Raw genomic sequence first — 27,224 nt, forward strand, 5'->3', positions numbered from 1 at the left:
CCAATAGGCTCCATCATAAACCAAAAATTGGGTAAAAATATTTAGAATAAGAGCATAATTACTCTTAGAACTTTGTTGATTTGCTAAAAGTTAGGAAAAGAATCATAAATTCATTCTGTGGTTGTTAGCAATAAGGATTAAGTTAAGACCTAGGTTTAACAATAGAGTCTAGGGGCCAGACCCATATGTACTTTAAGTTCGTACTTTGTACTACATGTTATACTACTCTTAACCTAGTATTATATATATGAGGGAGGTTGCACCTTGCAGTGTATCCCATTACAATATCTCTTTCTCTCTCTCTCTTAGCCTTTTCTCTCTTTACATGGTATCAGAGCCTCTGTGACTAAGTGGTCTAGAGTTCGAGCCTTTCCGCCTCCATTATTATTCTAATAAAAAGTGGAATTTCAGCACATGATAGGTGGGCCTACGCATTTTCCACGCTTCAAGCTCAAGTGGGCTCTTGCGTGAGGTGTTAGAAATACAATATAAAACCATTCATGTGGCCCTTACCCAACAACTTAAGCTTTTGGGATAATTGGTTACTAGACGGTGGTAAACAGAGAGTACTTTAAATTCTTTCGCCAACCTTTCCCAAACAAACTAATCAAAAAAGAAAATCCATAACTGTTTTATGACTGAATACTCTCCTTCACAAAAAGAACAGATTTAAAAGATAAACAAAAGAAAGTGAAAATTAACTTAAGGGCAATTGGCAGGGGGATTCTTTTAAGTTTAACTAAGGAATCCTAGATTGCCACGTTTGGTATGAGCATTTTAAAAATATTTTCAGTAAACTAACATTCATGAGAATCTATTTAAAATATGTTTCTAATCAAGTTTCCTGCCAAAACATACCCAAATGGGTGGGAATCCAATTATTTGATACACCCACGAATATTTTAAGCTTACCAAACTAATTTTATACATTTCCAGGAATCATATTTCCTGAAAAACATAATTCTCAAGAATGAAAAAAAAAGAGTCTGCATACCAAACACTGCCTAAAAAACAACTGTATCTAATCCTTGAAAAACTACCAAAAATGCCAGCTTGATTCTGTTAGCTTTTAATCAATATTCTCACAATATAACAGAATCTTTTAAATTTGATTATAAACTAGAAGCAGTTATTACTACGATCAAAACCAAGGTCAGTAAAACTCTCGATCAAATTGTCGGCAAGAAAAGACACATCCAGCTATCACATAGCTACGTTGCGGCACCATTGCTTTCATGAATAACGTGTCTCGCTCAACAAGAATACTTCTCCCCTTCATAGCTCGCTCAACACACTATGTTCGTCCACCTAAACCCAAATGCATGTCCTCATCTTCCTCCTACGTAGCATTTCCTTCCTATTTAAAGCAAAGGTTTCATCTCCAACACACATCACACCCATTTGATCACTGCCTGTGACAAGTCACTGCTAATCCTGCAATTCCCTCAGCCCCAAAGTGACTTTCTATTCAGGCTCTATTTCCCTTCATCCTACAACCCCAGAAACCATGAGAAACCTATTCTTCGAGGAGCCTCAAGATGGCATTCCAGGAGATTCTTCAAGCAGTGTGCGCTATGTCTGGCAATCAATACGAGCCCCAGTGATAATACCGCTCCTAAAACTAGCTGTCATACTGTGCTCAATTATGTCAGTCATGCTATTCATTGAAAGAGTAGGCATGGCAGCTGTAATTTTCACCGTCAAGGTGCTGGGGAAGAAAAAATACACCAAGTACAAGTTGGATGCCATGAAACAGAACCTAGAGAGAGACAAAAGATACCCCATGGTATTGATCCAAATACCCATGTATAATGAGAAAGAGGTAACCTTTCTTTTTATTTATGTCTTGCACAGATTGAGGTATTTAGCATGTTATATTGTATATTTAACCATATTTACAATTTCATATAAGATGTCTTATAGCATAAAATGCAGTGCAATATGCCAAATCAGTCGCTACTGATTTATAATTCTGAACAAATCATACCAGTCTCCAAGCACGTCCTTTATCATATATAAATGTTAGCAAGAACCGTGAATTGATTTACATGGAAGAAATCAACAAAAATTTAGTGTTCACAAACATTCCATCACATGTCATAAATAAATAACTTTCTTACTAATAAATTCTTATTTTTATTCATCTTACATTATTTTTTAGAGGAGTGTTAATATTTTCACTACTTAGTTTCGCAAGCAAAATCTAGCATCTTTTGCAGATCCTTGACTAACGGTATCCTTTCAGATCCTCAATATTTTAATATACTTTAACATTTTTACAAACATACACATAATAAATCACAGCTAGCTGACAAAGTAAAGGAACACACAATTAAGTTATATTTGTCCAAACAAGGAATATACAATAAGATGGATACAGTAAAGTTGGCAATTATTATAGAACAAACAGAATTACCTCAGCTAAAAAAATTGAATTTCTGCTTCCAGGTCTACAAGCTTTCTATTGGAGCGGTGTGTGGGCTTTCATGGCCATCTGACAGACTCGTAGTTCAGGTTCTTGATGACTCAACAAATCCAGTCTTAAGGGTATTTGATTAATCCAGTAAAGCTTCATTGCAGATCCCATATATGTGTGGACTCTGAGTGGGTAAATTTACAGTAACCAAGTTTTTTCAAACATGCAGGAATTGGTCGAATTGGAATGTGAGAAATGGAGGCAGAAAGGTGTGAATATCATGTATGAAAATAGGAGAAATCGCAATGGTTATAAGGCAGGTGCTCTAAAAGAGGGTTTAGAGAAGCAGTATGTTGAGAATTGTGAGTTTGTAACAATATTTGACGCAGATTTCCAGCCAGATGCAGATTTTCTTTGCAAAACAATTCCTTATATGCTAGAGAACCCAAAGTTAGGCTTGGTTCAGGCGAGATGGAAATTCGGTAAGTAACTGGTAATACCATCTTGTTAATTGTTGCAGTCACATCAGTGTAACAGGTGTGACAGCTTATCCTACTAATGAGCCCAGTAAATAAAAAAAATAAAAAAATTGTTTTCATGTCCGCGCAGTGAACTCAGACGAATGTATGATGACAAGGCTTCAAGAGATGTCACTTGATTATCATTTTAGTGTAGAACAGGAAGTGGGCTCCTCAACATACTCATTTTTTGGTTTTAATGGTAAGTTAGATGTTCATCAGATTAAATTCAAACAAGCACCTTGGCAGATCAGCTTACTCAAACTTTCTATAAACATATAGGAACAGCAGGAGTATGGAGGATTCAAGCAATAAAAGATGCTGGAGGATGGAAAGACCGAACAACTGTGGAAGATATGGACCTTGCCGTTAGAGCAAGCCTGCAGGGCTGGGAATTTGTTTTTGTGGGTGATGTAACAGTGAGTTATCCATACTTGACTATTCCTTTGATACATTATTGTGTTCTAAGTTTCTATAGCCCATCAACTACCTCATCCCCCATGAGGGCTGATTTTATTGCTTACTAGGTCAAAAATGAACTGCCAAGTACATTCAAAGCATACAGATTTCAGCAGCATAGGTGGTCATGTGGTCCAGCTAATCTCTTAAAGAAAATGACAAAGGAGATCCTCTGCTGCAGAGTATGTAAATTCTAATTTTCTTATCAACATATAAAAAGAAATTCAATTCCTGATAGAATGATTTACAAACTCCCATACTGACTGAGACCTGTATGTATCATCCAGAGGGTACCGCTTCTCAAGAGACTTCATCTTATCTATGCTTTCTTCTTTGTGAGGAAAATAGTTGCACACTGGGTCACTTTCTTCTTCTACTGCATAGTCATACCAGCTTGTGTGATAGTTCCAGAAGTCAATCTCAAAAAGATGATTGCCATATACATCCCAGCAACCATTACAATTCTAAATGCAGCCTCTACCCCAAAGTAATTGGTTTCGGACAGAACTCTAAAATATTTCAGTTCCCCTTGGTTATTTTATTCATTCTAATTTCACTTGTATATGGGACAGATCCATGCATCTACTAGTACTCTGGATACTCTTTGAGAATGTCATGTCACTCCATCGAACTAAAGCAGCAATTATAGGACTATTGGAAGCAAATCGTGTCAATGAATGGGTTGTGACTGAGAAGCTTGGAAATGTCATGAAAGAGAGGAACAATGCTAGGGCATCAACATCAAGAACTCCACGGTCTTGGTTTCGTTTGTCTTGGTTTCGGTGGTCTTGGTTTCGGTCTCAGTTTCGGTTTCGAATTATAGAAAGGTATGCACTCTAAATTAAGTAATTTATTCAACCAACACAACATATTGTCATTGAATCACTCAACAATTGCATGCAGGAAAAATAACTCAAACATGAAAAATAAACTTAAAACTGCATATAAAAAAAGAAACAGTAACACAATTATAATATTTTAATTACTCTTTTTCAAGGTAAAGAATGCAGTGACAGTATTTGACTATTACTCCCTATTATACTCAAATATTTACCTTTTACTTATTTGAACAGGATAAATCTGTTGGAGATCATAGTGGGGATGTATATGCTGCACTGTGCAATCTATGATCTGCTCTTCGGACACGATCATTTCTTTGTCTATCTCTTGTTGCAGGCAGGGGCTTTCTTTACAATGGGCTTTGGGCTAGTGGGAACAATCGTGCCCAACTAAAGTATAAACCCAATGATCAAATTATAAGTGTATAAGTCAGTACTGTTTTATGTTTGCAAAACTAGTATGCTATCTATAAGTGTGTAACCTAGTAGAACCAATCTGTATGGTATCACAGGCTCTCTGTACTCATGCATACCAAGCCGAATAAAAGTGAGTATAAATGTTGATAATACACAGAAATTTCTCTATCATCTATTCAACAGTACGATTTACAAGTACTATATCCATGAACAGAATATAAAGGAGACACCTCGTAAGACTTCTTCATTTTCTAAAACCAGCTTATTATCACGAAAGAGGTATGTTTCAAACAAACCAAAATATTAAAATAAAAAGGTAATCTAAATTTTGTAATTATCCACCAAATTATATGGCGCTCAATTTCCAAGATTGCCTAAGACATGCAAATTCTAAGTGAGCACTTTCTCCTGCTGCTTTCTCAGATTTTTTCACGAGGGCAAATGAAAATTAACTTAAAGCCACATGAAGGAAATGAATCAAAATAAATATATGGTCTGGGCCTAACTATCCCCAAAAACTAGCACAGGGTTGATCATTGCCCTACCCTTTGTAAGAAATAATTTGACATATCTCTAGTCAATATGAGATCTTAACAGACTAACCCTCCATTTCCAAGGTAAATGAACAATTAAAAAAGGCTCTACTCACATGACCCACTCTTTAAATGATGTTTCTCCAATCTCCATACAATATAGATGCATTTTGGAAAGACAAGAATTGGATGAATCCTCACCTATATGTTTCTCCACGCAATAATACTGCAGGAACTTCTGCTGAATGACCATTAAATTATCTGTAGTGTTAGCAAACATGAACTTTACACTGCAATCCTCTTCTCCGAGAGGCATGCAGTGGCATTCACCATGACTAGCTTCAGCAACTTAAATATGCTTAATAATTTGTCCTAAATCCTAATTGATAAAATATCCAAGCTTCTGGACTACATATGGCCTACTCCTCTATAAAGTATAAACATATATAGAAACACAGACAGACAGATATATATATAGATATACATACTCCCACACACACACACACACACACACTCACACACACACACACACATAGAGAGAGAGAAAGGGGGGAGGGGGCTGATAATGTAGGTGAAAATGGTCGGATAAAAAATAAATATGAACTGAAGCAGCGGAATTTATAAATGTAGATGAATAGATAGATGTGCAGGTGCACGCGGGCATGTAAGTTTTATATACCAAAAATGAAGACTGAAGACAAAATACATGAAAAAAATTCAAATTCTGATTTACTTTAGATCATCCAGTTTAACCTCATACTGCTCACCAGTAGATAGAATTTTGACACCAACAACACCCTTTTGCCACTCAGAATTTCCCACTAATACCAGTCGCTCAGCATTTGTTCGGGCTGCTCGTTTAAAAACCCTAAAAGAGAATAAATAGGAAGATTATAAACATTCAAGTATGCATTTAGGAAAAGGAAACAAAAATGATACAACAGCAACTATAAGACTTCTGCCGAAGTGGGAACGGCTACACGAATGAAAAGATGTTATGATTTTCTTCCACGGACCATGTCTTAGGAGGAAATTAAAATGACAAGGATTTTATACCATTTAAGTGGTTTGCTTTCCAAAACCAAGTCAACACTCTGTCCTTTTTCTCTGAGAATGTTTGCAACCAAAGCAGCATATCCTTGAAGGTCTTCATCCAAGGCACAAACAATGTCATCTATTTGCATGCTGAGTTCTGGTAGCAGGCCCTTCTCTTTCAGCAACTGTTACAGAATACAGAGGTCAAGCATAGTTGACGAAGGAGGAGAAACGGGAGTCTCAAAAGAGGTACTCCGACTTCAATTAAGCTATCAGTTAACAGCAGAGATCAGCATTAACAAAGAAATTTCTGACTAGAAAGTAATAAGCCAGGTATTACAGCGCTGAATGCACACATAATTAAACTGCGTGTAGGGAGAGGGTTGCCTCAGTAAACTGAAACATTCTAATAGATGCATATCACAACAATGATGAAACATTCTAAAAAGAGTTTGATAAAAGGTTGACTACAATATAAGATGCTTTTAGACAGTAATTTTTTTCACTTAGGTTTACGTAAAAGTGAAAGTATATCTTTAACAGAAGCAGTTCAAAAAAAAAATATCTTTAACAGAAGCACTCTTTTTTCAAGTAGGTGAATACCGGGAGCGGAAGGTAAAAGAAATATTCCAGCCATCCAAAAACAGTAAACAAATAGAATACACATGGACAAAGTCAAAACAAATCCGTCATGTGCCCAATGCTTACCCAAGTTCCCCTTTGTACCTTCCATTCATTAAAATGTCCCCCTAGAAAGGTGAAATATGTGTACCTAGCACAAGGTTGTGTTTGGGTAGAGAATTAGTGGGAATTTAAAATGCAAGCGAATTAAAGTGCATAGTTCAATTTTTCTAATTTAAAATTACTATTTGGGTGTTTATTTTGAGAAGACAAATAATTCGTATTAATTAAGTTGGTTAATTTCTTGATACAAATGAAAAACATTTTTAACTCTCGCGCGGTGTTGCATTCTAAGCTGCCAAGTTCCTGTTCGTGACTGCCCAAATCAAGCTTTCGAGAAGTAAATTCTTCCCAAAAGCTTAAATTTGTTCATAATTGTATGCCAAGATTAAACATTACTTTTAGAAATTTCATCAAACAGCCCCTGGGCCATCACAAAATCATATACATACCCATGAAAATGGAATTCATAAAAAAAAGCACTAGATAGTATATTATACATAATATGATGGCTTCACATCTCTTGCTACGGAAAAGTTAAAAACACTTTTTTTTTTTGATAAGCCAAAGAAATATATTAAGGGAGCCCAAGGGGTGCCCAACCCAAAATACAAGGAGGGGGAGAAAGCAACTAATAAAAGAGGAAAAGACTAACCTCTAAAACAGAATAGAAACAACAAGTGAAAAACTAAGGACCCAGCTTAAAGCTAGCAGCACAGAAGCAAAGAAAACTAGCACCCCAAAAGCTACTACAGACAAGTAAATAAGATACTAATACCCAAAAAAGATGTGACTTGATTGCCTGGCTCCCTGTATTAAACCCAATAGCCACCGAATAAACCAGAAAACTGCCAAAATACATAGAACAATCTTAAATTGAAAACCCCTTCACACTCCCTGTAGGCACTCTTGAGGATTTGAGATCCATTCAAATAGAGAAAAACGGAAAAGTTAAACACTTACTTCCACTACGACTGCATCACCAAATCCAAAACCACAAGCAGCAACGTCATCAGCCCCAAAAGTTGAGAACAGATGATCATATCGCCCCCCACCACAGATAGCTCGGAGCTTTCCTTGTCGGTCAAAACCCTACTGAAGAATTGAATCATTTGAAAGAGGAAAAAATATAACAGCGAATTGATACCACAGTGACAAAATAACACAACAATCGGAACCACTGAAATCAATAAATCTGTCTGTTTCTCTTACTGTGTACATGCAACATGATTATTGTGAGTAAAACTTAAGTATGCCAGGAAGCATTAACAATACCAATATAAAAGTTTGTTCTATACATAATACGTACTCTTTCATTTTTGGGTTCTATATAAAAAAAAAATCCTTAAGAGAAAAAGCAGAGTGAGGGCAAAGGATTCATTATATGCTATCTTCATGGTGATCATGAAATCATGTTATCACGAAGGATCTTACACACTACAGACAAAGGTATGAACTTCACAGTATCTTATTAAAAAATACAAAGTATTCTTCCAATGTCTTTAAGCCTATGAAAAGTTGCTTTAAACAAAGATTATGGTTTTCATCATGGACTTCACCCTTATTTATATAACTCAATAAGCATATGTCTGTTTGGAGTCACAAAGCATACTGTAAGAGTATGTAAATTTGAAAACACAAGCCCCAAGAAACTTCTCAATGTTTGAATGAACCTATAAAACACTTGTCACAGGATCAGGTCACGATGTAATGAGAAAAGTATCGAGTTATGCAACACAGAGGTAATCCACAAGCAAGAATTTAGAAAAAAAAGATCCTAAACTATCTATACTAATGTAAAACATTTATTTAGTATATATAAGCCGTGAAGACAATCTAACCTCGAATACAATGCCAGTGTAATATGCAAGGCCACGAACAACTGACGCATCAAATTGAAGCCATTTAGAGTAACCAAACTTTTCAGCAAGTGAGAATAGCTCTTTGAGATCAGCAATTGCTTCCCCACTGTTTCCGAGTCTCTCTGAATACAATTGAATATAGATTTCATGCAAGTTGTATGACTAGGTTTTTACAAACTAATACAGAGTATATGAACTTTGTGGAGCCATAGATGGGCTTCGAGATAACGGCAAAGGAAGGCAAATCTTTTATCTGACAAGTGGGATATGATATTTAAAAAAAATTATGGAGATACATATATGACATCAAACAGAAACACAATAATACAAAATAGGGTCAAACTCTGATACTCTATCAAGCTAAACAAGTTTCCAAAACCTCATTCAGGATATTCTGGGAAAGTGAAGCATTCATCAAAAAGAGAAAAAAAGCTGGAAGTCATTAAATATAAAAGCGGAATAAATCTATAATCAATATCTCAACATCCAAAGCTTGCACCTGTATTCTTAAATTCATAAACCCACTCTCAATGTCTGAACCACATAAGCTACAACGGGCTGTTATATGTGTTTTTCCAACACTTGCAACAGGACATAAGATATTCAGGAAATTTGCTATACTATAGAAAAAATTCAGAATCAATTAAGTGCAGAGGATTAACCTTCTAACTCGGTCAATGACTTTACAGAAAGGACTTGCAATAGCTCCAGGACAGCCTCTTGTGATAGACCAGCAGCTTTCAACTCTTTCTTTATCTCATCAATTGGAATTTTCTCAATCTGTATAAAATTGAAAATCATGAATTTTTATTGAGAACGATATGCTTTGACAGAAAGCTCATTCCTTCATCAATAGAACACAAGGAAAATGCCAAATTATAAAATTAAAGTTACGAAAATAGAAATCCTAAGTAGTCGAAATTGATATCCTACAAATAGGTTTGTCTGAAGGAGCAAAAGAGATATGAGAGAGAAAAAAAGAGATTGGGAAATTCTAATTTGATACTCTGCTAGATGCAGTGTCTTGATATATGTACATTCTAGGTTAAGGGACAATGTGCGGTACAAAGTACCAAATACATGTACATATGAGTCTGGCCCACACACTCAATAATCTACTTCTAACTCAGAACCCTAACCCTTAACACTTCCCTTTAAGCTGAAGCATAGATATTGATAATACCCAGCTTGTTAAAAATGAAATCATTACGCACCCCATTCAAAGCCTTTGTGAACACATCTGCAAGTTGGCCACTTGTCCTAACATAGGAAATGGATATAAGGTCCCGTTGAAGCTTCTCCCAAATGAAATCTCCCCAAATAGCATACCAACTTAATATGCCTTGCGTATCATATATTTTATACAGTACTACCTCCGTTCCTTATTAACTGTCCACTTTGAAGAAAAAAAAAATTCCTATATATCTGTCCGCTTAGCATTTCAAGACCATTAAATTATGTTTTTCCTAATAGGGTCATTGTATGAGCAATAAATGAGGGAAGATAAAACACATTTTAAAGGGTAAAATAGGAAAACAAATAATATTTTTCTGAAAATTAACAATGCACTCCTTAATATGTGTTTCTCCTCTCTCAGGACAGTTAAATACGAACGGAGGTAGTAGTGCACAACACACCACATACATGTACCCATACCAATGAGAATTGCGTTGAGTTTACTATGATATTAACACTTCCATTCCATAAGGTACAAAGGACTTTATTCTAAGAACCAATGATTCAACTACAACTCATTTACTTATTTATTGACTAGACAGTCAGAATTCCTTTTAAAGTACCCCACATTTGCTTATAATCGTGAAATCAACCACCAATGTTATACAAAGTTACCAAAGATCCTCAAGCAAGATATTTTCCTTATCCTTCAATTCAGTGACTGAACTAAACAAAATAAATGATACCCTAACCATATGAGGGCTTAGGTGCAATAAAAATACGCCTAAAAAATTCACACACAAAAGTGTATTAAAAAACACACAAGACAAAGATGAAGAAACTTAGAGCACCATCTACACTTTAAGAAAATAAGTAAAACAGAAACAAGGTACATAACTCACCTTATCAATAATGATGCAGACCTTGCCAAATAAATTTTCAGGTATTGAATAACACCTTAATACTTCCTGAAGAACCTGTAAAGTAAGAAGAAATGATAGCCTATCACCAAACAAAACCATACCAAGAAACTGAAGCAGGACCAGAATGTCCTTGAAGAAAGTAACATTGTCAGACATGTAAAATGGGCATGAGGTAGAAGAACGACACCGATATCCCTTTCGAACTCAAGAATAACCCAAACAGACACATTTAATAACATAAGCAGATAACTCATCACGGACAAAGCAAGTAGAAGTGTAGAACCAAAAACATGTATGGAAATAGTGTAAAATAAAAGAAAATGAGGCCCTTTGTTATTTAAAAAAAAAAACTGAAGACAGCATCCAATTAATTAAGTAAACAGCTATAAGAATATACTCCCTCCGTTCCAGAAAGTTTGTAGTTTAAGGTTGTGGCACAAAGAGTAAGAAATCAATTATTGATAGTATAATTTGACTAGATTGCCCTTATTTAATTTTACTAGTATGATGTGTAACTATTAAATTATACTTAGATAGAGAGGAATGTAATTAATAGACAAGAGTTGTGGTTGGTTAATATGAAAGGTGATAAGTGAGAGAAAAATGTATTAAATGAGGGTACAGGTGGAAAAAAAATGGGGAAAAATGCATTGGCATCCTAAAACAACAAACTATTTGGGATATTGAAATCATACCCAAAACTACAAACTTTCTGGAACGGAGGGAGTAATAACTACATAACCACCAGCATTTTAAAGGTGTATTAGCAAGTCGAAAATGAGTAGTACCAGTTGTCTCAATAATGTGTTGATGTTTTCCCATAGCTATACCATGGTGTTGGGGAATTTGCAAACAAGTTTAACAGAAAACAAACAAGAATGAAAAAAGAGACTAGAGAGAAATTGAGAGAGTTCTGTATAATTCTGAGAATGAATTTGTTAATTCAATTGATGATTACACTGAGATGTTTGTATAAAAATGAAACTAACTCAGGTAATTGTAATAGAGAGAGACACTTACAAAACAAACTAACTAACTCTTAACGAATCCAGCTAATCGTAACAGAAAGCTAAAGATGGTTAACAAAATTATATTCTAACATGCCCCCACAAACTAACAATTTTCAGGAGCAGACATGTTAAGTGTCTTAAGCAATATTAATAAATTAACTAATACATCCCTTGAATATATAACTCTTGAAAAGAAAGGGAAATGAAATAAAATACACAATTTTCAGGAGCAGACATGTTAAGTGTCTTAAGTAATATTAATAAATTAACTAATACATCCCTTGAATATATAACTCTTGAAAAGAAAGGGAAATGAAATAAAAATAGCGTAATGGAAGGAAAGTCGGCCCATCATTTAAAGAAAATAAAATCTGCACCTTTCGACTAGAAACCTTAAATCCAACATCTGATTCCGTAATTCCTATTCGCTTGAACAAAGTGACAATAGAAGATATAAGCTCTGCTTCAGCCTACAATATAAAAAGCATGATGATAAAATCCATATAAAAGATAACAATCTAATGCATTCAATAATGTTATTTGTACCGTTGTTCAAAATTTTGAAGTAAGAGACACAATACGAACCAACCATAAAAATTTACTCAAAGCATGTCAAAGTAATAATATAAATAACAAAAACCAACATATCTAAAGACTTTATTCTGAAGAACATCCAGAAATTTTCATTATTTTGTGACACAACTACAGAGAAGCAACATGTTCATACTTAACCTCTCAAATCATCTAAAACAATCCCCGTACATAATAGCTCACAAACTTGTTGTGCCATAGCTTGAAATTCAGCATCTGCACACCAAGGAATTATATTATGTTCTTAATTCTCCATGTGACTAGATTGCCACCCAAAAACATATAGTAGCCGAACATTGACCTTCTGTCAATGACTAACCATCTGCATCTATATACAGCTCCATGGTCAAATTTCCACTTCTAAACAACAATCCACTCCTTAGTGTGGCTTTGAGATGATGTAGAATTCAGACTACAGCTTGGATGTGTCTTGCTCTTGAATCATACATAAACGGACTTAGAACTTAGAAGATTGACAGCATGTACTAAATCAAGTCTAGTATGGGCCAAATATATTAGCTTTCCTACTGGTCTCAGATATTAAGCATTGTCAATCTTGGGACTTTCCTCTTCTATTCTATGATTCTTCTCAATAGGAACACATGTAGCCTTGCATCCAAGTTTGTATGTCTCCTTAAGGAGGTCCAAGACATACTTCCTTTGAGATTAAAATCCCCTGTTTAGAGTAGGCTACATCAATTCGAAGAAAGTACTTCAGTTTCCCAAGATCCTTCATTTCAAATTTATCTGCTAGCCTTGCATCCAAGTTTGCATGTCTCCTTAAGGAGGTCCAAGACATACTTCCTTTGAGATTAAAATCCCTTGTTTAGAGTAGTTAGTAGTGGGTAATTCAGAACCTACTGCTTCTGTTCTGTATATATACAGAATGTGTAACTCAGGTAACCTTTGCCTATCATAATAACAGAATTTCAGATTTTCAGATCTCCCTCACCCCCTCCCTATTGTATCTAGTAGTTAGTAGTTAAGTGACTAATGCTAGATTGTAGTTAGTAGTCAGTAATTCAGAAGCTACTGCTTCTGTTCTGCATATATACAGAATGTGTAACTCATGTAACCTCTGCCTATCATAATAACAGAATTTCAGATTTTCATATCTCCTACCCTCCCTACCTACCTATCTATTTAGGGTTTCTCTTTATGGTATCTAGAGCTTGACCGATCCATCAATGGATTCACTGTCAAATCCATTTGGTGCGTCAGGAGGCGACAATGTCTCTGATTCGTCTTCATCCTTCTCGTTCTCTCATCAGATTTCAATCAAAATGAATGAGAAGAATCAGAAAATTGAAGGAGTTCTTTGCAGTAGGAAGCTTCAAAAGTATGTTGTGAATCCGGCAGTGTTATCAAATATCCGCCGTGACAGTTTCTCATGGTGGTTTTTTGCTTTCTGCCATGGCCGACATCCCGTCATATTCTGCCATACTCTGCCATTATTTGTCATGTATGGCGGGATTTTGGTTTTCCACCATGGCCCGCTACGCGCAATGAACACCACTGGAATCCGGTGATTCCACCAAAATTACTATCTGATGTGGATCGCATGATTGAGTATATCAATCCTCTGCATAGCGAATGGGAGCAACAAGATTCGTTGCTTTCTGAATCTGTTCTTCCTTACGTTGTCACTTGTGTTCATTCATGGCAGGTTTGGGAGGAATTGCATAGCTACTTCCATGGACAGTCCAAGGCTCAATTGAATATTCTGAGCGCTGAATTGTGCCATATTGCAAAGGAAAATCACTCCATGACTGATTACCTGAATCGAATCAAGATGATTGTCAACACGCTCTTCACCATGGGTGAGCATGTCTCGCATCGCGATCATCTGGAAGCGACTCTTGAAGGTTTGCCTGAAGAGTATCACTTGATTGTCACCGTAGTCCAGACTACTGAGCCTCCATGTTCGATTTCTGATGTTGGTGCTATGCTCATTAAGCATGAGACTCGTTTGGAGAAGCTACAGAAGAAATCACTCTCTGAATCAATTCAAGTAAATGTTGCTCAGGCTTCTCATCAACAAACTGCGACATCGAATTCCAGCTCTAAGGCTTCAGATTCGCAGAGACGCAGACCCATACCTCAATAAATTAATCCAATGATTCACGCGCACTTGGTACCAGAGCCTCTATGACCAAGCGGTCTGGAGTTCGGTCCTTGTCGCCCTCAATTCTTCTAATAAAAAGTTGAATTTCAGCCCATGGTACGTGAGTCTGTGCATTGTCCATGCTTCAAGCCCAAAGGGCCCTTACATGAGAGGGAGTGTTAGAAATAATAATATAAAATCATTCTTGTGACCCTTATCCAAAAACTTAAGTTTTTGGGATAATTGGTTCATGACAATCTTGAAACATTTGACTAGAAAGAGGACTGTCCATTACATCAAGATGAATAGTAGACAGCTCTTACCATAACACCAGGAACACCAATGATATCCATGTTCCATTGGTAGTGCTCACGGCGACGCCCCCTTGTCATTCTCTCATACCGCCAACATTGTCCCACAGTGAACCACTTCAATGGTAGTGATACAGACTTCCTAGAAAGTGCAAAAAACATGAAGATCAGAACTCAATATTCACATTCAAAAATGTCAATAGTTAACTGTAATTTTTAGTCCTAGACTTAACACCAAAACCGCATATGTAAGGAATCCTAAAATGAGCACATCAAAATGAATTTTACCCTTTCTGTATCACCAGTCTTGCCAAAGAAGGAGTAAGTTCAGGCCTCAACGCAACACGACGGTTACCCCGATCTTCAAAACAATACAGCTGCACAAATTAAATGTATATACTTTAATCTTTCATCAAAATTTCTTTGTGTCCTGGCATTCTCTTAATTTTTAATAGAATTTCTTTTTCAATAACAAATACTTATCACAATATCGGTTTGTTTGTGTGACACAATTGCCATCAAAGTGCACTACATGAAGACTTTTGCAGCCTCTCACACAATACCATCAACCATATTTCCATGCATTGGTCTCACATGCCTAAACTATGGTTGCTGTATTAGAAAAATTGAATTGATTGCTCTAACTACCTTCAGGCCAAATCAGGGTTCTATTCAAGCAAATGCTTGTCCCTATAAAGTCAAAGAATAAGATGATGCTAACTGGAACCATTGTACATTATATTATATATTTTCTGGTTTTCACAGTACTAACTGTTCATAAGTAGTATGCAGAGTAATAGAGACAAGACTTAATTGCAGAAAAACAGTGAAACACCAGTCATCTACCAAATTATTAATCAAACATAAATGAACTTCTCCAAATAAATTAATGGATCAGTAGATAATAAATATTCCCTTGATGATATCTGTTAACATGATTCATGAAATCCTAGTTCCTTCTACTGCTACTACACTTACATGGTAAAGACCTGCTCCAAGCTTTCTACTACTAAAATAATGATATAAGAAAGTGTATCTCTTTTAGTCTCCAGAGAATAAAATGTGAATGAGATATTACTATCTTGTACATTACCATCCAAGAAAATACTACACCACCAAGTATCTCATCATAGACATTTAATAGCATCATCAAAGCTAGATCGAGAAACACAGAGATTGTCCCTTTTTTAAGCATATTGGAAGTGTGAAGAGAAGAATACTTTCAGATTAAGTAATCCATACTAGTGAGAGCGACTTAAAGGAACAAAAGTTTGAATATCTAACAGAGCGGATATGGAAAGAAGTGAAGTAAAACAGAATGGAGTGAAGTTACCATTCATCATTTGAACATTTCAATGATGGAATGTAAAAACAAACAAAAAATATTGTTCCATGACTTCCATCCAATTCCCACAAAATTGAAGGAAAAGAAAAGGTGGGATACTCATCTTTTTTCTGAACAGTCCAAAAAATCAAACATCTTACGTCTCTATTCCATTCCGCTCCATTTTCATCCAACCAAACATAAGCTTGACACAAGGAATGTTAAACCAACAAATGGGGCAAAATTAACATCCGCATTGCCCACTGATATCATTTATCCCCGCAAATAAGGCTGATGGGTTTATGTCACAGTCGTACACAAGTAAGAGCATCTCCAATGGAGGTTGCTTAATTCAGTTGGAGCACTTAAGCAGCATTGCTTATTTTGGAGCAACATGACGTGGCAGTTCTTGTTGCGTAAATTTTAGCAACATTGCTTATTTAAGCAACGGTTGATTATTCTCTTTCTACTTGCTTTTTGACTAAAAATTTATATTTTCTCTTTCATTCATTAACTTGAATATTGCCATGACCTTGAAATAATATAAATATGAGGTATAGTGGACTCAACTAAAAGTAAAATAAGCAATCGTGGCTGGAGCGAAAATTCAATCAAACCCACATAAATTGACCAGGCTAGAATAACCTATAAATGCATCACCTCTATGTACCTATGCACTAGCTCAGCTTCTCATGGTAAAGGGAACAGTGAAGTGAAGAAAATGGTTACCTGGTCCTTAATCTCCTCCCCTGCTTTCCTAGTATACAATGCCTCCGACTCAAGCACTGGAAAATCAACCTCCTCAAATCCATACAACCGTGAAACCTGAAACTCGCAACGACCCAGATGAAAAAATCATATTCTTAACATTCAAAACCATGAATCAAGCAGCATAACATTGAGCATGAGCAAATTGAGTACACACGGATACCTCTTTGAAATGGTTGAAGAGCCAGTTGCGCAAGCGCATGTCTTCAGGCGGGAAGTCACGTGTCCCCTTGGGAGGGTTGACGTCGATTTTCTGCACGTCACGGGGGACAGAAGGGCCGGGAGTTAAGGCGCCGGTTCGGCCGCCGGTGGGAGAGTCGGTCTCCGCCGCGCCGGGAAGTGCGGAGTGGAGTCTGACTGTGGAGAAGTTGCCATTGAGTTGGTAGGTGAGTGAACGGAAGAGAGGGTTGATGTAGGAGTTGAAGCGCGGTTGCAGGGTGAGGAAGGAAGATGATAGTGGAGTTGCAGGCATGGTGATGGTGGTGAAGCTCGGGTTCGCTGGTTGGAAACGCATGAGAGTGGGATAGTGAGGTTCTGCTGTGATATTCAGTGGGCTTTTCACACTGGGCTTGAAATAAATCCTCTGCTCTTCCTAATAGGCCCAACTTGTGGATAATAAGATTGTTGTTAAATTTGGACTTGGTGAAGGAAAGTTTCGGAATGTCGGTTCTCGTCACCACTACAGGTCAAGGCATGCTTCTCAGATCGTAGGTAATTCATGGAGGTACTCGTTGATCCATTGCGCACCAGTACAACCTTAACATCAGCATGAGGAGTCGAACATGCAAACTTCTGAAATAAGTAGTTTACTAGTGTTTTTTACCCGCGCGTTGCACGGGGAATACATCTATTATATTTGATAGGTCAATTAATACCTTGATCATTAAAAATATAATAAACAACGGATGAAATAGAAGAGTGTGAAATGATGAGCAAAGTGGATAAAAAGTCTTAAATTAAAACCCTTGTTGCATAGATTGAACTTCGTACAATTGAATAACTAATAAAAAAATTGGTTAACCAAATCTCAAATTATGCAAAACATATTAGGGGATGTGGTTTAATGATGGCTAATAAACAATAGCTGATTTAATCTACAATGAAAAAAAGAGAAAAGATTCTTTATGTACGTGATTATGCGAGTTCATTTTTTACACAATAAAATAAACTAAGTTTGACCCATATCAACATGAAGTCGTTTCACATTCTTCATGAGTCTAAAGACAATAACACAAATTATAGATATGAAGAATCACCAATAAAGCATTCAGAACACATTTTAATCTTAGAAAAAAAAGAATGTACCGCGAAATTTGTTATTGTATTTGATAAATTAATTAATACTTAATGAAAGTACTTTCTTGTTAAAATATATTTCTTCCCGTAGGAGAATTTAACTCCTATAACAATTTGTACAAAAAAATTAAAGTGGACTATATTATTATGTAGTAAAAAATTAACATCAAACTATATTATATTATGTTTTTCTTGTAACAAAATAAAATTCCGATGAAATATTATTAACATTTATTTTTATGTAGAAGTATTTTCATGTAAAATATTCTTCCTATATATAAAAGCTTTTAGGCTCTTTCTAATACATTTAGATCCAGCTTCTCCTTACTCTCAGGATGCCTGAAAGTCTTTTCTCAAGTCTATCTGGTGGGTAATATCGATGAAGATGATGACACCCACCATACCTTGCTTGCTTCAAGGTCGATCTCTTGTATCCTCCTCCTGCCGAAGACTTTAAGAGTAAACCTTGCCATTCCAACTTTCATCGATCGAGTTTCAGTTGCTTTTTCTGTTGATCCAGGTGAGAAAGCTTACTAAGGCAACCTCTGCTTTTGTCTATCTCCCAATATAAGAAGCATGTTGCTTTGCTCTTATAGTAGTACTAATGGGCGTACTTTAGAACAAATTTCTAACGAAGGTCTTGACAGTTTGAAACTGAAAGGTTTGGTTCATTAATAATATCTAGTAGTTTCATCATGTTATTCTGCTTTTGAGCTTGTTGTACTTACCGGAGCATTTCTGCGATAAAAAAATTCAGAATAGTAAAACAGTCGTAGTATGCTCCCTTTACTTGCTCTAGTGCTCAAGTGATAGTTGAGTGCATACTGTTTACATCTGAATTATATATAAAAGACTCTTAAAAACAACTACTTAATTCTCCATTACAAAGAATATACATTACATCAGAACCTAATTATTATTTGTCAGTGACATAAGTGTCGAAAATAATAGTATTAATAATGGAAATTTTGAATGGTGTGGATAAGGATTAAAAGTCCAATCTCATAAGAAAGAAAAATCTCCATTTACATCAAAATCTCTCTCAGATTTCTCTACCTCACTATCACCACCGCTTTTCTTATAAATTATCCACAAATTCCACACAGTACCTAACATCATATGCAAATTTTGTTTTCACTGCAATCAGAGTCTGTTCTTTGACATAAAAAAACACTTCATAAAGTAAGAAGGTATCACATTTTGAATTTAAATCATTAAAATATTTATTTCTAATTAAAAAATCAAATGAAACTTGCTTCTAAATCAGCAGCAATCCTAGGTGCTATTCCTGATTGTTGTCAAACTTTAACATGAATTAATATGAACTCATGCTAATTCAAATGAAACTTGCTTCCAAATCAGCAGCTTCCAGCCGTATCTGCATTCTAAGTAACAGAAAATCAAGAACTCATGAAGTGAGATTGATAGACATGTTAGAGTAGGATAGACTAAAGACCACCAAACATAATAGGAATATGTGCAACATCAATCTAGCTATGATAGTGCAAAGATAGCAATCAAATTTGCAGACAGATATGAAAGCCAAAGAATGAATTGAAGCCACTTTTTGGCTATGGCCTTCCAGTGGTTTCCATAACCAATCAGATGTATTTGTAAGGGGAAACTAATCACATGCTACTAAAGAAGATGAATGGAAGAAAACCCACCTAGAAATTTTAGACCCATTATATTTGTTGAACGGCTAAAACAACTCTTTGCTTTATGTAGCACTGTTGTTGAAAGTACAATAACCAAATCAAAAACATATACTGATACTAAATCGTAATGTGATAATTACACACTCATGCAAGCAAGACTTCCAATCACACTAAAGTTTGATTAATTGAACCATAGTAGAACAATGATTAATTATAAAATCTAATATTGCCTTCGAAAAGTGACTTTTAATATATGTAATGATGATAGATAGATGTAGAATTGATGAACTAAGTCAGTAAAACTATATATGCATCACAGTAGTGCAACACCAAACACACATCTCTATCTCTTATCTGGTGAATATATATATATGCATCAAAGTAGTGCAACACCAAACACGCATCTCTATCTCTTATCTGGTGAATATATACATATAATGGACTGAGAAAAACCTCCATGAGTACTGGTCTCACATGTTTCGTGGCTTACTTGAAATGAGAGCAAGATAAGATCTTGAGTCATAAATCATGTTTCATCGTCAGCTAGCTGAGAATCAGAGAGTGTAGTCAGAAAGAGGTATGCACCTCATTGCCGTTCTGTACCTACGGATAAATTCATGTCAAATGTTTCCAGGGAAGTCAAGGAAATCAATTTATTGTTAGAACATTGGTTTAGGCGTTTAGCATATTAGAAAGGATAGCACCAGTTTTAAAAGCCTAACCTCAATAGTATAGCTTGAGCGAACAAAGATAAGCAGTAAAATCTCATCCATGATATGTAGTTCTGTAGTTGTAACGGCAAACACCAACAATAATAATTAATTTCCCTGGTGCAAGAAGCAGGCAAAAAGAAAAAATTACCAAATAAAAAAGTTGCAAGGAAAAAAATCTACAACTTCTCCTTTTCTCTCCTCTCAATTCTTTCACTCCCTCAATCCACTTCACTGACAATGATTAGGTTAATCAAAACATACACAGATCAATGTTTCACCTCCTATAACATAGGACACAAATTTTAGATGCAAATTAAGAAAAAATGAATAAAATAGAATCACATACAAAGGAGAATCAGAAAACATAAAAAACAAATCAAAATATTGCAAAATTTCATATAGAATATAAAAAATTAAGATAAAATCTAGAAATAAAAAACATAAATCCTAATCAAATCTAAAATTTAAAAATGTATTTTTTTTATTAAGGAGAAATAAGGTAAGGAAAAATAAGGGCACATGTGGCAAGTGGGGCCAAGAAGAAAGAGCTTATATGTAAAATATTAGGTGAGAATTAATCTGGGAGCGACACGTCACTAACTTGGCCTGTGAGAGCGACACGTAATGCTAGAAGTTGTTCTTTTCTAATATATATTGATATTGATGATTGATATTGATATTGATATTGATTCTTACTAACTGAGTCAACATGTGTGGCAGACGCTAAAAAATAAAAAATAAAATTATACACTTTATTTCTTTTTAAAATTCTTTAATTTCAAAATTATAGTTTAAATAAATAATACACATCTTTTTTCTCATCTTAATTCATTTTTTTCTAATTTTCTCATGATGTTTTCATTCTTTTCAAAAATCTATGTGCTTGCTTTGTCAATTGAATATTTTTGAGTTTTCTCCATCATCGATGATTAGAGAATAATTTTGGTCTTCTAAGAATTCAACTAGCTCTTATTTTACACTTCCATACCGCAAAAAAAAATGAACCTTCAGAAGTGTTTTTATGTCACACTTCCGATTTGAACTTCCATGAAGTAAAACAAATTTCAGAAGTATAACATAAATTCATTTCCAGAACTGAAGTTTTGAAATAGAAATTTTTAGTTGTTCTAAAGAATAAGAAAAAAAAGAAATATAAAATTTTAGCTGTATTTCAGAACTTATTTTTGTTAACTTGCTCCCATTTTATTTTATGAAGAACTAAGTTAACAACCAACGTCTTTTCTTTTAGACAAAAAAACCTAACCGTTTTTCATCAAAGACAGTTTTAATTCAGGGCACTTATGTAATTTTTTATTTAAATTTTTTTAATTCAAAATATTTTATCTCTCCTCCAACTTCCCACTTTTCTCTCTTTTCCATTTAAGAATGAACATATGACGTTTATTGTCATTTTTTTTATAGGCAGATGTTAGTGGTTAGTTGTTAGAAATTATAAATGCTCATCCACAGGATTTGAATCCTGAATCTTCATCTCCAACACTTATTTCTACCCTTAACTCAACCAAGTGAGCTACCTTCCCACCCCTTCAGCATTGCCATTGAAATCAAGCATCAGAAGATTTTAAGAACATTGAGAACATGAACATTTTGCCACGAATATGGTTTTGTGAATATTTTACCCACCAATCATGCAGGAACTCAACCCCCAAATAATAAAAACACGAAGAAAAAAAAGGGGTAAAGCAACAAAAAAGAAGTTGCGGTAAAAATCTTACTTGAATGGGAAAAGAAAGAAACAGCAAGTTTCTCTCATTTTTTTAGAGCAACCTGTTTCAATGGAGAAGAAGAAATAGAAGCTTGAAAAACAGACAGGTTTGGGAGAAGAAAGATGACTGAAATTAAATGATGAGAGAGGTTAAGTTTTTGAATTTAAAATTTTTAAAGTACATTACATAAATATCCTTCATTTAAAGTTGGTTTTAAGAAGAGGAAGTTGGGTTTTTTTGCCTAAAAGAAAAAAAGTGTTACTCTTACTAGTAAGTGGAAATTTTTTGTTCTTATTTAACTGTCGTTTTGATGTTTTAAGGTCCATTTTGTCAATTATACCCTTACTAGTAAGTGGAAATTAAATTTTCATTACATCAATTCAAAGTCTTATCTAATAAGTAGAAATTAAATTCTAATGAAAGTACCCAAAAGAACTTTCAAAGTTACATAGAAAAAGGTGTTAACATTAAAAATTGGAGGGAGGTTATAAATTTTTATTGCTACTAGGGAGAAAATAATGATAAATAGTTTAAAGATATGAGAGAGAGTATAACAAAAAATTAATTGTCCACTATTTTTGTTGGAAAACTTTATAACTTCATGATTAGGATGTGAGAGGGTAGAATGAGAAAAAAAACTTCAATAACCCACTATCTTGGTTGGAGAGCTTTTTGCTAGAATGACAATTAAAAGGGAACGGAGGGAGTAGTTGTTAACTTACTCCTTCACAAAATCAAGTGAGAGTAAATTAACAAACCCCTAAGAATGAGATTCATGAGTGTTATGTCGGCGGTTACACAAAACTTAAGTTCAAACCTATATTAGTATTGCATATAAACTCCATGTGTCGTGTTTAAAATTATTTATGACTTGAGTTAAACTATGTTTAGATATGTGTTAGAACCCGGACAAATGAATAATAGCACGTAATTTAAGATAAAATTGAACAAAATTCTACTTATGAATTAAAATGAAAATCAATTTACCTTACACTTAAAAAAATGACTTTAGATTGTTAGTTGTCATCATTTCAATGAGGGTATCACATGAAGAATTGAAGAATTTTATTTATTTTTCAAAAATGGTCCAATTTTTTTATATTACCTTATGCATAAACATTAAGTATTACATGAATGTTTAATTAGATTCACCTAAACGTGTCCTTATATTATGTGCAAAAATCAATGTATCTATGAGTATCACAAAAATTAATATATCTCTAAGAAAGAGATGAAACAACTATTAAGTTGAAAACTTGGAGAAACTTATCAGATTATTTTGAGCATTAACAAGTATTGAACGCTTGTAAATTCGCGTGTAGACTTAAGAAATATTATATCTTTATTATATAAAATATTGATCAAGTTAATTCAAACTAACTTATCCGCTTTATTTAATCACGGCGATTAACTTAATTAACCGATATTTTATACTATTAAAAACCTTGTGTGATATTTTTTTCTTCTAAAAACAAACTTATCAACTTTCAACATTTTCAAAAGACCACTTTCAAAAAAAAAAAACATTTTCAAAAGACCATTTCATCATTTACTCATTCGCAGTTTCGCACTCTTTCATGATTTCATATTCAACGTACCCAAGTTAAAATAATGAGAGAGTGTGTGTGCCACACACAAAAAAAAGGAATATTCTAAAATACTCTCTCCGTTCCTATATATAAGTCACAAATAACTAATTCTCTTAAATTAAGAAAAGTAGTTATTAGTAATAAATTTGTAAAAAAATGATTTACTTTCCTAGATTACCCTTATTTACTTTCCTATAATTTTCTTTCTCCAAGTTAATAATTCTAAAGTTTATCATCACTTTCATATTAAATATGAGGGTGAACTTGGAAAAAATTATTTAATGCTTCCTAGATATTAGAAAGTGACTTATATTTTGTAACAAATTTTTTTCAAAAAATGTGACTTATAATAGGGAACGGAGGGGAGTATAATTCACGGATCTAATGAAATTGACCAGTGTTACATATTTTTGTTGCAGACAAGAAGGCAAATAATCTCAATGTGCAACACGGTTTCCTCCAAGTGTCGTTTGGTCCTTAGCCATTAATTATTATTTTCAAATTATTACATTATTACATTTTTATATGGCTAAGTTAGCACCACCACCAACATAGGCGGTGTACAGATGTCAGATGCACAAACGATCCCCTTATAATTTATTAATTTAAATATTGTTTTGAAAACATAATTTCATTTAAAATTTTAAATGATTAGACAAAAATATCCTTATTTTCTCAATTTTTTCCTCCTTGCTCCTTCCACCATCATCATCCTAGATTTCCAGAGGGAGTTGGGTTTGGAGCCCCACCCCTTAGGCTTTGAACCCCACTAAAATAGATACGGAATTTAAATTTCCGTATCAATACGGAAAATAAAATTTCGTATCTGTTTTAGTATATAATGAGTGGTTGAAAATGTGACACGCATGCTTAAATACAGTACGGAATTTTAAGTTCCGTATTCAATATGGAGAATACGGAACTTTAAATTCCGTATTTGATAAAGTGGGGTGCCAAGCCTCATAGGTGGGGTGTCAAACCCAACTCCCATTTCCAGATCTTGTTTGAATCTGAGATGTGGGCGGTGGAGGCCGGAGGGCCGCCATATTTCTTGAACAACTCAGCTCCTCGTACACCTCCGCACAACGACAACAAATCTCGCCGTCGCCGCTCACGCCCCTTCCTTCCTCCTTGACGCGTCCACCCAGATCTGGAAAAAAGTCTTTGTTTATCAGAATGGGAAAAGAGAGGAAATGACCTGAGATGATGAAGAGGAACTGACCCACGAGCGAAGTTGTTGGCAGCGTCCTCCTTGCCGCTGATGAGTTGCTCCGAGTGGAAGAGTTGGCGGTAGGCGTCGGTTCTCACCTCGTCGATGACGGTTGGCTCCAGATCGACGAAGACGACGCGTGGAACGTGCTTTTCGGCGCCGGTTTCGCTGAAGAAGGTGTTGAAGGCGTCGTCTCCTCCGCCAACGGCGGTCTTGTCACTCGGCACCTAGCCATAAGGCTGAACAAAAAAACAAGAAATCAAACACAGATTCAGATCTATAACAGATTAGAACCCTAGATCTAGAACAAACAACAATGACAGTCTAATTTTCTCGGGAAAATTGGGATTGAAAACGAAAATTGAAGCAAGAATTGGTACCTAAATGCGGATTGAAAAAAACTATTTTAATTTCTGGCCTCTGTTTCTGGGTTTTCAGCCATGTAGGACATTTTGCTGGTTTGATTGTTCAGTTTGATTTTGATGAATGAGTTCACGGTAATGGAGATTTCAACTTTGGTTACAAAATTGAAAATTTCCTTTCTTTTTGTTTTGAAATTTAGAATATCCCATCGTTTGAGAGAATGAATACTATACTTGTCCTCAAAGTTTTCGTCTTTGAATTCACCTTGAAATATTCCGTTCTCTGGATGTGGAAGGGAGAAGGAGTGGGCTGCGGAGGAGGGCGGTGGGAGGGAGAGGAGTAGGAAAGGGGGTGGGGGTGGGGGTGGGTTGGGGAAGAAGAAGGGTGTTTTTGTAAATTAAGATATAATTAACAAATGAATTGTTTTAATGCTAATTTATCTGAACCGTTAAAATTTAAAAATATCAGATCCAACGGTGCATATGAAACTGAAGCACTGTGTGTCAGTTTCACGGTAGGTGAAACCGGGGCAAATATAGTAAATTGTATAATCTTGAAATTCTAATATACATTTCATACAATTTCGAAAGAGGAAATGTTGAAGAGGAAGCATGGTATTTGACATGAACTATAAATTTTATTAAGGCTTAATTTCTCTTTACATCCCTCATGTTTCACGATTGTGCAATTTTGGTCCCCTTATTTTAAAACGAGCAATTTTAATCCCCAATGTTTGTGTCGTGAGCAATTTTGGTCCAACCGTTAATTTTTTAACGGCAGAGTCTGACCTGGCTTTCATTAATTGAGCTGGCACTCTTATTGTATTTCCAAGTCATTCTTTTTTTTTCCAAAAAAATTAATCATAATACCCAGATTAAAACTAAAAAACTAAAAATTTCCCAACCCTTAGATCAGTTTGCTTTGGATTAGATCAGATGACAAGGAAAAAAATCAAAATCCCTAAATTCTCAACCCTAATACTGTGTTCGCTTGGATGCCAGAAACAGTAAATCAATGCAGAATTCAAAAACAGGCCAGAAACAAGAGAGAGGCCACCACAATGAAGTGCCAAATTATCAACTTGAAGTGGCATAGATGCTGAACCATAAAACCTCGTTGCCAGTGCAAAAAACCCAGTGCAGAAAACAGTAAATCAATGCAGAATTCAGCAGTAGAACAATGAGACCAGTGCAGAGAAATAAACCAGTGCAGAAAAATAAACCAGTGCAGAAATCATTAGTAGAGCAGTGGATACATTAGGAACATAATTCGACTCCAGCCCCATAAAAATACACAGGCCTTCAAAATGAGGAGAAGACAGCAGCCTGAAACAACTCTGGTTTTTCAATTTCCAGACAAGAGACATCCAATGCAGCATAGAAGCTCAATCAAGGAGGTAATCAGAGGTAATCCAAACAACTCGGATTTGAAATCCAATCACACAGCCGTAGAACCTTCTTCCTGGATTTTCCTTCGACCACGGCGTAATCAAGGGTGATTGAACACCACAACCGCAAATAAACAGGTCCATCACACATGGAGGTCGATGGCGAAATGGAGCTTTCGGGTGCCATGGGAACAACCTTCATTTCTTTCTTTCCCACTTAAATTGCTTCCACTTTGTTCCTCTGCAGTATTCCTTCGATTGCAATTTTAGGGTTCAATTAGCAGATGAATTTATCCCCAATTCAGTTTCACTTT

The 27,224-nt window shown here is 35.2% G+C and overlaps 2 protein-coding genes and 1 long non-coding RNA gene across 5 annotated transcripts; 1 reads left to right on the forward strand and 2 right to left on the reverse strand.

The window, feature by feature from the left end:
- The first annotated feature begins 1,507 nt into the window (after positions 1-1,507).
- Positions 1,508-4,626, forward strand: LOC130730328 (glucomannan 4-beta-mannosyltransferase 1). Of its 2 annotated transcripts, none has more exons than XM_057582307.1 (9): positions 1,508-1,822; positions 2,449-2,547; positions 2,646-2,898; positions 3,026-3,136; positions 3,217-3,353; positions 3,462-3,575; positions 3,681-3,880; positions 3,966-4,220; positions 4,467-4,626. In XM_057582307.1, the coding sequence occupies exons 1-9, from the start codon at positions 1,508-1,510 to the stop codon at positions 4,624-4,626; spliced, it is 1,644 nt and encodes a 547-aa protein (XP_057438290.1). The 2 variants fall into 2 exon arrangements, with proteins under 2 accessions (XP_057438290.1, XP_057438291.1); XM_057582308.1 differs by having other exon boundaries at positions 3,966-4,133; positions 4,437-4,626.
- A 1,155-nt stretch (positions 4,627-5,781) lies between these two features.
- Positions 5,782-17,518, reverse strand: LOC130730329 (histidine--tRNA ligase, chloroplastic/mitochondrial-like). 2 transcript variants are annotated; one of them, XM_057582309.1, is made up of 11 exons: positions 17,131-17,513; positions 16,929-17,024; positions 15,164-15,252; positions 14,888-15,017; positions 12,247-12,339; positions 10,839-10,913; positions 9,423-9,540; positions 8,740-8,882; positions 7,862-7,990; positions 6,239-6,402; positions 5,782-6,050 (listed from the first exon to the last, which is right to left on the reverse strand). In XM_057582309.1, exons 1-11 carry the CDS (start codon positions 17,479-17,481, stop codon positions 5,912-5,914), a joined length of 1,527 nt encoding a protein of 508 aa, XP_057438292.1. In that variant the 5' UTR covers positions 17,482-17,513; the 3' UTR covers positions 5,782-5,911. The 2 variants fall into 2 exon arrangements, with proteins under 2 accessions (XP_057438292.1, XP_057438293.1); XM_057582310.1 differs by lacking the exon at positions 5,782-6,050 and adding an exon at positions 7,677-7,746 and having other exon boundaries at positions 6,269-6,402; positions 17,131-17,518.
- A 6,875-nt stretch (positions 17,519-24,393) lies between these two features.
- On the reverse strand, positions 24,394-25,860 carry LOC130732624 (uncharacterized). Its single transcript, XR_009017088.1, has 3 exons — positions 25,541-25,860; positions 25,173-25,399; positions 24,394-25,100 (listed from the first exon to the last, which is right to left on the reverse strand). It is a non-coding gene; the product is annotated as an uncharacterized LOC130732624 (long non-coding RNA).
- Between the last annotated feature and the right edge of the window lie 1,364 nt (positions 25,861-27,224).

This window comes from Lotus japonicus, chromosome 1, assembly GCF_012489685.1.
Source record: "Lotus japonicus ecotype B-129 chromosome 1, LjGifu_v1.2".
Taxonomy (NCBI): domain Eukaryota; kingdom Viridiplantae; phylum Streptophyta; class Magnoliopsida; order Fabales; family Fabaceae; genus Lotus; species Lotus japonicus.

What these genes read in the sequence shown, in the direction of transcription:
- LOC130730328 (XM_057582307.1), top strand. Translation starts at nt 1,508, where the DNA reads ATGAGAAACCTATTCTTCGAGGAGCCTCAAGATGGCATTCCAGGAGAT. An exon ending in CTCATTTTTTGGTTTTAATG is followed by an intron (nt 3,137 to 3,216) that starts GTAAGTTAGATG and finishes ATAAACATATAG; the next exon opens with GAACAGCAGGAGTATGGAGG. An exon ending in AATGCAGCCTCTACCCCAAA is followed by an intron (nt 3,881 to 3,965) that starts GTAATTGGTTTC and finishes TATATGGGACAG; the next exon opens with ATCCATGCATCTACTAGTAC.
- LOC130730329 (XM_057582309.1), bottom strand. Translation starts at nt 17,481, where the DNA reads ATGCGTTTCCAACCAGCGAACCCGAGCTTCACCACCATCACCATGCCT. An exon ending in TCTTCAACCATTTCAAAGAG is followed by an intron (nt 17,025 to 17,130) that starts GTATCCGTGTGT and finishes TGCGAGTTTCAG; the next exon opens with GTTTCACGGTTGTATGGATT. An exon ending in TTAAGGTTTCTAGTCGAAAG is followed by an intron (nt 10,914 to 12,246) that starts GTGCAGATTTTA and finishes CTTACTTTACAG; the next exon opens with GTTCTTCAGGAAGTATTAAG.